The sequence below is a fragment of the Camelus ferus genome, chromosome 7 (genome assembly GCF_009834535.1).
Source record: "Camelus ferus isolate YT-003-E chromosome 7, BCGSAC_Cfer_1.0, whole genome shotgun sequence".
Classification (NCBI taxonomy): Eukaryota; Metazoa; Chordata; class Mammalia; order Artiodactyla; family Camelidae; genus Camelus; species Camelus ferus.
In genome coordinates, this window is record NC_045702.1 from 29,600,759 (window position 1) to 29,613,252 (window position 12,494).

Sequence of the window (12,494 nt, forward strand, 5' to 3'; positions counted from 1 at the left end):
TAACTTTCCTAAAATTCAGAGGGAAAAGAAATGCTCCCTCAGATAAATGTTGCCTTATTTTGCTGAGATTTAGTAACTACAACTGAACAATGACTCCTCTGGCCCTAGGCACAGCCAATATGACACACCACTAGAGCTAACTGAGCCTATCAGTTTCTTATTTTAGCACAGTAGGTAGTGCAGAAAAGCTTGCCATATTTGAGTGACTGGTAACAGTTACACGTGAGCAACTGTCCTGCTCCACTGTAACAGAAAAAAAAAAAAAAAGAATTTCATTACGTATTCCCTCTCTCCTGGAAAACTCAAAACCTTTTATAGATATCTTTACAATGGCATCTCAAATACAAAAAGGATGTTGGGAAATATTATTTCATGTTTACAACAAACAGACATTCAGTAGTGTGGCTACAAACAATCCAATAATTCATTATCCTGCTTAGTGTAATTCATGGATATTCTTTAGAAAGAATATCCAGGATATCCAGGATAAATAAGATCCCATTATATATTTTAACCTGTCATTTCACTGTGAGAGACAAAGCCTATAGAATCAAACTTCTAGAGAAACAACTTACTATAATGTAGTAGTTTACAGTCTACAAAGCACTTTCTCATTCATTTTGCCATCTCATGTGAACTTGCATCCCATTCTTCATCAAGCTGCAAAGCCAAAGGTAACTCTATTTAAGCTAAACAAATATTCACAGAATGCTAAGGGTTGTGTCTATTACAGTCTATTTAAGAAGCATAAGCACTCCTTAAAGTTGGGGTATTTGTTCAGTTGCACACTTTGTCAATCCCATTCCAGCACCACATCAAGACAATCATTGAGCTGCCTTGGCCCATCTGACCAGTCATGCTTATACCACACCACCCCTTCTTCCTCTTAGCGTTCTCCTGCTCTGAATTTTTCCATTAGTTTCCACCCTGGGCAATCACCTCCTCTGAATACACAGGAACACTCTTTTTCCTCCCTGCCTCTGTCTTCAAACTCTTGCCCTAGTTACCTCAGAAGAATCCTTCTATCTCTCTGAGTTTCCTTTGTGAGCCAAATAATAAGCCCAGCCTTGAGTGCTGAGCATTGACAATACAGCTCTGAAATAAGGAAAAGAAAACCTTAGGTGATGAAGTGAACTAAGAAAAGCACTACCAGTGCCATCAATCTTGGAAAGCCTTAGAAACACCCAAAGTCATTCATGCATTCATCTTTTCATGTATCATCAGGAGCAATGACCATATGGTGGAAATACAAAGATGAAAATGCTATAATCCCTGTTCTCAAAGCTCTTCTGATTATACTAAAGAAATAGTCCCTTCCAAAAGTCTCCACCAAATTCTCACCCTCTTTCATAAACTAAGCTGCTTTCCCAGCAAAATACATTTTTAAATGGGTTCACTTACGTTGCTGCCTTTAATAGGACAACTAGTATTATAATACCTGTTCTGCTCTGAACAATTTTCATTCCACGTGGACAAAGACAGTATCAGCTACATAGCTCTGTACATGGGATATAACCAGACGTGCAGACAAGCCCAGGAAGCCTTAACAACCAATGATAAAGCAGGCAGCTCAGTGCCTGGATCGTGTAAGAACTCAATAAAGGTTAATTCCTCATCTCTCCCTACTCCCAATCAACAGATTTATACTCAGTCTTATTTTTAAGATGTGACTTCTACCATGCATGATCTTTGATCATAGGTAGAAAATATACCTAGAAGCACTCGTGAACAAGGCAGTATATTTGATGATATTAATTATTCAGCACAGAAAACAAGTGCAGGAACTGGGAGAAATGTTAACTGACATGCGACTGTGTGTCCAAATAATAATTAACAGGAATAACGTGACTTCAATTTTATACACATCCGCTTCTCCAAATGAATGAATGAACAAACCAGTGGATGAATGAAGTAACCAGTGAACATAGTTTAGAGTCAGTGAAATGGACTAGAACACCCAAATATACAAATATGGCTGCTAATCTCATTTACGTGCCATGCTCAGGGCTCAGTGCAAAAGGTTATATCATTTACATGTCAAAATAAAACTATGAAATAGAGATTACTTTCTCCATCTTATAAGTGAAGAAAAGGTTTTACAAAGTAATTTGTCCAAAATTACCCAACAACTGGTAACTTGGAATCTGAACTCAAATCTTCTATATCCAATGTTCCTTTCATCTCATCACAGCTGGTGAGATAGATATGCAGTACTTTATGGAGAAAGAAATATTTCAGTAAAATTGGCAAGAAAGCCAATTTCTAAAATACTAATACCATTTTCACTCTGGCTTCTCATATAAACTTAGAAATGGTTTCTATAGTTAGAGAAAGGAATATGCAAATACATGAACTAAATTAATTGTGCTTAAGTATTTCTAACATCTTCATATTATGTTTCTGTTAAGTTTTATAATACCTGACGATACTGTTCTAAAAAAATGTCCCAATGAAGTCTTTCTTCTATATTACTCTATCCTTTCCTAGAGACAAGAACTTTTTTCCATGTTGGTAGAATCCCAAGCTCCATCCTCACACAAAATAGGAAGCACTTAATTCTGCAAATTCCTTTGTTTGAAGTTCTAGGTTATGTTACACAAATTGGCTCCCAATGCAATCAATTTTTGACTTTTAACATTCTTTCTATTAAATTTACTTTACAACATGGACCAGAAGGATAGCCTTCTTTAAATTCTATTTCTAAAATATGGATTAAAATATATTAAAATTTTGGACATCAGTAAACATTTCAAGGTAATCTTTATAACTTAGAATCAGTATACACAATTCTCAAACTTATAAGAAATTACTATATGATATATTCCAAAATCATTTCTAAAGGATGGTGTTACTTCTGAGTCACGAAGACCAACTGACATAATTTTTCCTCCATTCAACAAATACATACTAAGCATATGCTAGTCCCAAACACTCACTGTTCAAGATGCTGAGGATCCACGATAAGACAGACAAAACATAACAAATGAGGCTCCTACTCTCACGGAGTTTACAGTCACATGGGGGACTATAAGAATGCACTAAGTAAATAAACAAGAACTATTACAAACAGTGCTAAGTGCTATTCAAAGAATTCAAATTCAGTGATATTATAGTGACTGAATGGTCACTGTAGATTGTCATCAGGAAAAGCCTCTCAAAAGAAGTGAATGCAAATAGCAAAAATACTACTGCATAAAAATCAAGTAGGAAAGCATTCCAGGTGGAGGACATAGCTAGTGCAAAGACCACAAGGCAAGAATATGCAAGGCATGCTTAAGAATAAGAAAGAATCACAACTGTCTGGATGATGGCGACCTCAAGAAAGAGTGGCAAAGTTCAGATAGGAAGGGTAGGAAGGGGTCAGGTCTTCAGACTTTGTAAGCCAGGGTAACATATTTGGATTTTATTTTCAGTGAAATGGAAAGTCACAGAAGGAATCCACATAAAATCTGGAGTTGTATTTACTAAGAATTAGAATCCAACCTGGAAAAAATCATATATGTTCATCAAGTCCCTGTATTTGCTCAGTTATAGACTCTGCACTCAATGAAACTTATCCCAAGGCACTGAAGCAGAATTCTGGAGCCAGAAAAATATCTTAAGGAATATAAAGCTATCATTGTACATGTATGGAAACTAAGGGCTTAAGAAAAAAAAGCATCATTCAGATTGCTTCATTAATGGCTGAGAGAAATGTCTGCAAAAATAAGTAAGGGCAACTAAGATGTCTGTGATATATCCTCAACTCAAAGCTGACAATCACAAAATTGTCCTTTTATGTGTTCATAAACTCATATGACCCATTACAGAAATTCTTAAGTTTTTGTGACAGTTTCTGATTTTGCTCTAAAGCTGAAAACTTAAAGGGTGGGTTATAGCTAAGTCGTAGAGGACATGCTTAGCATGCACAAGGTCCTTGGTTCAATCTCCAGTATCTCCATTAAAAAAATAACAATAATAAAATTTTTTAATTTTAAAAAACATAAAGCTGAAAACAAATGAGGCATGTACCCAGTAATGTGTTTGGTCAATTCCATTGTTCCGATCCCAACTCACTGATTACAACACAACTTAGAGATTCATTCACCCAGTGAATGTAAGGAACTACTGTGTGCAAGAAATTATATTGGAAAGTGAAGAACTAGAGTCTAGTAAAAGCTATAAAACATGTATTTAGAAAAAGAGACACATATACACAAACACTGACAGACACACATTATACACACACAACTATAATTTATGCAAGATAAAAATTGCCAACATGCCTCTCAGATAATGTACAGTGAAAGTGAAGGAAACATCACTTTCGATTGAAAGGATCAGAAGGCAGCATGCAAACTGGCCCCTGAAGGATGGGTGGAATTTACACATGGGGAGAGCACTTGAAACAAAAGCCATAGCAGGGGCAAAAAACCTAGGTAAACTGCAACAAGATCCTTGAAACAAGAAATCCAGAGTGTTAATTAAATTTAGAGCAACTATTTCCAATACGAAGATACTCAAATCTGAGCTGCACCTAAAATTATGTATATTTCCATTCAGTAATGTAAGTTTTGCATCTGTATTTATCAACTTAATTAACACCCCAAAAAAAGTTTTATAACATAAACAATCTTAAACCTAGGTTAGACTATTATATTTGTTTTCCAAAAGGAATGAAATAAGATTTAAAAGATCTTTGAAAACTTGCTTTTCTGGAAACAGAAAAAGAGTTGGAAAATCACTTAAGTTGCTTTGTGCAAAAAATGGCAAAGGTGCACAATTAAGAAAAGGTGCTTCCATGCAAAATGTTTTAAATTCAACATCGAAAACCTCAGAACACAGTGTAGATGAGAAAGTGTTATCAACACCACAATATAAACTAAGTTATGGTGCTATTTTTTAAAAAATTAATCTATTCTGTTTTTCTTGAATAATATCCTGCATGACTGCTTCTATCTATAATAAACTTTTCTGCCCTTTTGGAAAAGCTTTGTTTCAGGATATTAATTCACTTGAAAACTAACAATAGTATAATTTAGGTTTTTTTTTTTTAACTTTGTTCAAAGTTCATTCTATTTTCAGTAAATCATAGAACTATTTTAACACTCTCCTATCCAACTCAAAGGCAGAACATCAAAAATCAATTATCAAATCTAACCAATGTGTGCTATTCCTAATATGTTTGTTTTCTCCCTTGTCTTTCTTAAAATTCATTTTTCAGTATAAGATTTGAATTTAAAAACTTCCAACAAACAAAAGCCCAGGACCAGATGATTTCACAGGTGAATTCTACCAAACACGTGGAGAAGAGTTAATATCTATCCTCCTCAAACTATTCCAAAAAAAATTGCAGAGGAATGAACATTTCTGAACTGATTCTATGAGATCAGCATCACTGTGATACCAAAACCAGATGAAGACATCACAGAAAAAGAAAATTACAAGCTAATATCACTGAAGAATACAGATGCAAAAATTCTCCACAGAGTATCAGCAAACTGGTTCCAGCCATACATTAAATAGATTATACACCATGATCAACTGGAATTTATCCCAGGGATGCTAGGATTTTTCAATGTTCACAAAGCAGCCAATGAGATATACTACATTAACAAACTGAAGAATAAAAACTATATGATCATCTCAATAGATACAGCAAAAGGTTTTGATAAAGTTCCATGTCCATTTATGATAAAAATTCTCCAGAAAGTGCACATACAGGAAACATACCTCAACATAATAAAGGCCATATATAACCCACAGTTAACATCATACTCAATGGTGACAAGCTGAAAGCATTTCCTCTAAGATCAGGAACAAGACAAGATGCCCACTCCCACCACTTTTATTCAATACAGCATTGCAAGTCCTAGCCACGGCAATCAGACAAGAAAAAGAAATAAAGAAATTCATATTGGAAAGGAAGAAGAAAAACTCTCACTGTTTGCAAATGACATGATACTATATGTAGAAAGTCCTAAAGATGCCACCAGAAAACTATTAGAGCTCATCAATGATTTTGGTAAAGTTGCAGAATACAAAATTAATATACAGAATTCTGTTGCATTTTTATACACCAACAACAAACCACCAGAAAGAAAAACTAAGGAAACAATTCCATTTACCAACACATCAAAAAGAATAAAATACCTAGGAATAAACATACCTAAGGAGGTAAAAGACCTGTGCTCGGAAAACCATAAGACACTGATGAAAGAAAGTGAAGATGATACAAACATATGGAAGGATATGTTGAGTTCTTGGATTGGAAGAATTAATATTGTTAAACCCAAGGTAACTTACAGATTTGATGCAAGCCTTATCCAAATACCAATGGCATTTTTCACAGAACTGGAACAAATGGTTTTAAAATTTGTAGGGAAACACAAAAGACAAAACAATAGCCAAAACAATCTTGAGAAAGAAGAACAAAGCTGGAGTAATCATGCTCCCTGACTTCAGACTATACTACAGAGCTACAGTAATCAAAACAGTATGGTACTTGCACAAAAACAAACAGATCAATGGAACAGAAGAGAGAGCCCAGAAATAAACCCACATATTTACAGTCAATTAATCTACAACAAAGAAGGCAAGAATATACAGTAGAGAAAAGACAATCTCTTCAATAAGTGATGCAGGGAAAACTGAACAGCTAAATCTAGAAGAATGAAATTAGAACATTCTCTAACACCAAACATAAAAATAAACTCAAAGTGGATTAATGACCTAAATGTAGTATCAGACAGTTTTAACCAGTTTTATAGTTAAAATTCCTAGAGGAAGATACCCTTTGATATAAATTGTAGCAATATTTTTTACCTGTCTCCTAAGGCAAAGGAAATAAAAGCAAAAATAAACAAATGGGATCTAATTAAACCTAAAAGCTTTTGCATAGCAAAGGAAACCATCAGCAAAACAAAAAGACAACTTACTGAATGGGAGAAAATACTTGCAAATGATATGACTGATAAGGGGTTAATATCTAAAGTAAATAAGCAGCTCATACAACTCAACATCAAAAAAACAAACAACCCAATTAAAAAACGGGCAGAAGACCTCAACAGACATTTTTCCAAAGAGGGCATGCAGATGGAAAACAGGAACATTAAAAGATGCTCAACATCGCTACTCACCAGAGAAATACAACTCAAAACCACAATGAGATATTCCCCTCACACCTGTCAGAATGGCTACCATTAAAAAGAACACAAATAACAAATGTTGGCAGGAATACAGAGAAAAAGGAACACTTGTCCACTGTTGATAGGAATGTAAATTGGTGCAGCCACTGTGGAAAACATAATAGAGGTTTCTCAAAAACCTAAAAACAGAACTACAATATAACCCAGCAATTCCACTCCTGGGTATACAACTGAAAAAAACAAAAACACTAATTCAAAAAGATACACGCACCCCAAAATTCATAGCATTATTTACAATAGCTAAGATATGGAAGCAACCTAAGTTGTGTATATATATATATATACACACACACACAATGGAATACTACTCAGCCATTTTGCCATTTGCAGCGACACAGATAAACCTGGAGGGATTATGCTTAGCAAAATAAGTCAGGCAGAGAAAGACAAATAATCTATGTTATCACTCACATATGGAATCTAAAAAGTAAAACAAATGAATGAATATAACAAAACAGAAACAGACTCACAGGCATAGAGAACAATCCAGTGGTTACCGGTGGGGAGAAGGAAGGGGGGAAGGGAATGACAGGGGTAGGGGATTAAGAGGTACAAACTATTATGTATAAAATAAATAAGCTACAAGGATATATTGTATAGAGCAGGGGATATAGCCAATACTTTATAATAACTTTAAATGAAGTATAATCTATTAAAATGTTGAATCATTGTCTTGTTACACCTGAAACTAATATAATATTGTAAATCATCTATACTTCAAATTTTAAAAAATCAAATTAAACACATTTACCAGAAAATGTGAACAAATGAGGTTAGAAACATTAAAGTCACCTCAGGTAATCAAGCTACGGAAAAGAACATGCCAAGTAGATACCTAAAGCAACTCAGGAACATTTTTACCAGACTTCACAACCTTACAAGTACAGAGCTGGGCTTGTGATATAGAAGCCCTGACTGCTGGCTGCCTCACTGATTTGGTCGCTGTGACGGTGTCCTCAGCTTCCCTGAGGAAGGAGGCCCGGGCCACCCACAGCTCCCTAAAAGCAGCTCTAGACTTAGTGGCCCCTCCAAGGACAGGTGCCTTCCCTGCCATAGGAAGAGCAAGCACTACAGGGCTTAGGAACGGCAAAATCAGTCCCATTAGAACCATTGAGCTCTCCCTGCATGGGCAAGTTCCACCACAGGAAGGTCTAATGTCCCCTTCTCCCCCAACTTTCTCTCATAGAGATAAGTGCTCTCTGTGTGCTTGTCTTTTACCTCCTTTTATGACGAAAATGTGCATCAAACCACACTGAAAACAGAAGTCCAACATCACTAGGGTAAATAGCCTCAGGCTCCCTCTGCCATGTGTCTGATGAGATTCAGCCCAGATGGCCTGCTCATTTTCATATTTTCTCTGTCCCTTTCTCACAAATGAGAAATAACCCTATACAAATTAACAAAGGTGTTTGCAAGAAATGCTATATTTCAAGATGCTGGGAAAAGACCTAAACATTTTTCTTCCTTAAAAACTACACACATTCCCAACAGGTCTTTTGCTTCTTGCCTGTTCTGTATAAAGCACTGGTCTGTGCACTTATGGGCACATGCACACATCTACACACACACAGATGATTATTTAACTTACTTGACGAAAATACAGTATCACAAATGTGTATTCTGAAATTAAAATTTTAAACGTGTAATAGATAAGAAACGTTCACATTTTTAAAAATCCTACAATGAATTTTTTGGGAGAAAAAAAATCAAACCTACTTACCAATAAATACAAGATTCTACTGCCACATATATTCAAACAACTTCTTAAAATTACAAGACTTTGGGACTACAAAGTATCTCAGAGATATATCTGCCTAAAACAAGGAACGTAAGTATTGTGATAAGCAGCCACTCTAAAAGATGAAAAGCCACAAAGTCATCATCACTAGGGTGAATGAATCCAAGGGTTGAACAGCTCCTATTAAAATGGCAAGACGATTCTGGGGTGTAGAATCCTATCTGCAACCTAAAGACACCATCCCAAGGTATACTACGGAATAAATGTAAATATGAATATAAGTTCAAGTTAATCACGCTGTCTGAGATTTAGTATTTAAAAGTACAAGTTTCCTAACAAAATTGAGTACATTATCTCAAGGGTTCTATAAATTGTCTAATGCAGCTAACAACATGCAGCAAAATGCATTTCCAAATCCCTACTCCAAGAGTATGTAAGTCATACACTAGGTAGAATATATACAAACACATATACATATTCAAGACTGTAAGGATCTCCAAAATTACCGCGAAATTTTTTTTAAAGAAAAGAGAAAGACCTAACGAGTCCCACAACTAATTCCAGACTTCAAGAAGAACTGTAACCCTTCCAGCAAAATATACTTTATAGTTTCTGATCTGTCTCTGGAGTGTTACTGTTGGTGCGAATTTTCTTTGCGGTTGTTTTTTAATGATTCAGTTAGCTGGCTCCAAGTTTCAGATCCTGTTCTAACTACCTTGTGCACTTAAAACCGTGGATATGAGACCTGCGGGGCTCACTTCTTAGCACGCGGAGCTTTATCTAAGATTCTGGACACGACTAGTTACCAAAGCCTTATGCAGACGGGGAGAAGAGGAAGACAGGGGTAGAGATCATCTAAAACTATCATAAATTCCAGATTTCTTGTCTTTCCTTTTGTCCCTCTGACATTCCGTTTGGTAACTTGACACGTCATCCAAATCCCTGATAGTACTTTCGAGAATCCCTCTCCCGGTACTAAACTTGAGCGACGCCGCTCCCCTCTCAACCCAGGGGGCGGGGGTGGAGGGGCTCAAACCGAGGCCCCCCGAGGGCGCCGCTCGGACAGCCCGGCCCCGGATGCGGCTCAGTCCTTTTGGGGGCTACGCCGCTGGGCATCCCTGGGTGGCACCCGCACCGGAGCGCCCGCGACCCACCGAGAGGCGCCACCGTGGGGAGCCACGCCGGGTCCCACCACACTCGGGCGTTCGGCGTGCCGCGGCCGACAGCGTGAGAGGAAGGACGCGGTCCAAGTCTGAGGAGCCCTCAGGGTTCACGCGCAGACAGCCGAGGGGGCGTCCGCGGGAACTCCCTCGCTCCTGACCTCCGTTTCATCTGTCGCCTGCCGACGAGCATGTCGCGCCGAGGAGCCGTCGCAGCCCGCTGGGTCAGCCTGGGGCCGCGGCTCTTCCACAGGGTGGCGGGGCCTCGGGGCCGAGAAGGCCGCCGGCCGCCACCGCACGCCCCGTCAACCCGGCCGCCCGGCCCCGCCGGCTGAGGCGCCGCGTCCCCGGGGGGTGGCCGCGGGCGTCCGGTGCGCGGCCGCGGCGCGTCCCCGAGCGCGCGCCCCGCCGCCCCCGCCGGCCGCGGCCCCGCGCGAGTTGCACTAACTTTCCGGGGCGGGGGAGGGGCGAGCGCCGCGGGCCTGGGCGCCCGGGCCTTACCTGTGCTCAAGTTGTCGTTGATTTTCAAGGGCACCCGCAGGATGTAGACCAGGAAGAGGACGATGAAGAACCACACGGTCCAGAGATAAGTCCAAGACCAAACTATGCACGACTTCAGCTGCTCCAGAAAGCCCGTGCCCGCTTCAGCCATTTTTCGGCGCTGCTCTCTGCTGCCGCGGCTCTCGGTGTCTGCCGGGATGATTCACCGGCCCGGAGGCGCCGCTCACGCCGCCGCCGCCGCCGTCGCCGCCGCGACCCGGGCGCCCCCGGAGCCCGCCCGCCCGCCGCCCGGGACGCGGGCGCGGCGGGAAGTCGCGCGGGGGCCGCGGGCGCGCTTGCCTTTCCTTTTCCAGTCTTATTGCTAACTCTCCGAAGGTCCCTACGAGTGGCTTTCTTGGAAGGATCACGTGGCCCGTGCCCCTCACGTTCTGATGCCATTTATAATATGCTAATATTTAGAAAGACAGGCCAAGTGGCGCGCTGAGGGAAACTCTTGACATATTAATGGTAACTCATATATTTTGAGAGTTTTCTGTATGGCAGGCGCTGTTCCAAGGTCTGTATAATCTCCCCAAATTCCCTTCAGCAATCCGTATTATACAGAGAAGGGAAACTGAGGCATAAAGTGATTGAGAGGTTTACCTTCAGCTCCAGCCAAGGCTCATTTGCAGTGTGATGGAAGCCAGCGTCCGAAATCTCAAACGCTATGCTCTACTCCTCCCAGAATTTAGGTTCAGAGGGATGAACAAACCCGGGCAACTAGAAAAAAAAAGACGTGTTCCTGTCACCGGTTAGTAGGCCTGAAGATAAATCACTCTGTTAAACAAGATTTGGGTTGCACACTAGATTTACCTTTGTTTTATCTTCCTTGAAGCAGCACAGGGGATTTCTGAAGAAATCCTGACAAGAAGAATGTTTGTCTTCCAATTTGGGGGCTGATGACAGTTCCAACAACTCTCAGCCTGTTTTTAATATAAACAATTCTCTGGGATAATTTCGGCTTATTATGAGCTGGCTACTTTAAACAAGAAGTAAATTATAAACTTTTTTTGTCTGTACTGAATGAAACATTGCTTTTACCAAATGAAATTTTAGAGTCTCTTTCTGTTCATAAATAATTTCACCTTCTGTGTATTGGATGGTAATGAAGCAATCGCAAGTTATCCAATCAACAGCCAAGACATTTTTAGAATTATGAGCATTCAGCAGAATATTTTACTGTAAATTTTGTTCTGCTTACTTGTAGTTTCATTTACAATAAAACAAGCTCCTTTAACTTTTCACATGCATTTTATGTATTATAGCACACATAAGAACTACTCTTACATTGTCACTAATTCCATTCTCACTCTCAGCTATCGGTTTCTCCATACATTTGATCTACTGTGGCAGTGAGATACAGGCAAAGATAAACTGACACACATAGAGGTTTTTATAGATACTCATTGCAGCACACTACCGAGTTTTTGTCTAACAATGATGCCTGGACTCTCAGTAGAATAAAACAACATGAAAACATGAAACGTCTATTTTACGTGATGATTAAGTAATTATCTGCAATAGGACTGCCTTCTTAATTTAAATGAATATCCTAGGGCCTGGCTTTTTGCTGTCAGTGAACCTCAAAGAAGGGACATAAGTATGACTCAGTTGAGCCACAATTTTCTGATTGTCTACTAGATGCTCCTGAAGGGTCAGTCCTGTCTGACTCATCATTGCCTCTCTGTGGTGTGCAGCCAGAAATTGGAGTTGGAGTTGCAGACTTATTTTTATGCTTGGATGCAGAATCGATCTCGGGAGCTGCATCTGCTTCAGTATAGCTGGAGTGCAGGACATGGAGCAGTGCCAAGAGGGATAAAGCTGAAGAGTGTGATTTTGAAGGGCCTTGTAGAAACACTAAGGTGTTCA

General features: G+C 39.4%; 1 protein-coding gene across 8 annotated transcripts in view; it reads right to left on the minus strand.

Moving 5' to 3' along the window:
* The window catches only part of ST7 (suppression of tumorigenicity 7), a 283,140-nt gene extending 272,367 nt beyond the window's left edge, over window positions 1-10,773 (minus strand). For 7 of the 8 annotated variants that reach the window (XM_032483629.1, XM_032483630.1, XM_032483631.1 and 4 more), the window contains exon 1: window positions 10,587-10,773. In XM_032483629.1, the coding sequence (XP_032339520.1) occupies window positions 10,587-10,737 (151 nt within the window). In that variant the 5' untranslated portion in view covers window positions 10,738-10,773. Of the gene's footprint in view, window positions 1-10,079; window positions 10,185-10,586 lie in introns of those variants that run through there. The other variant, XM_032483637.1, reaches the window with a different exon arrangement.
* Between the last annotated feature and the right edge of the window lie 1,721 nt (window positions 10,774-12,494).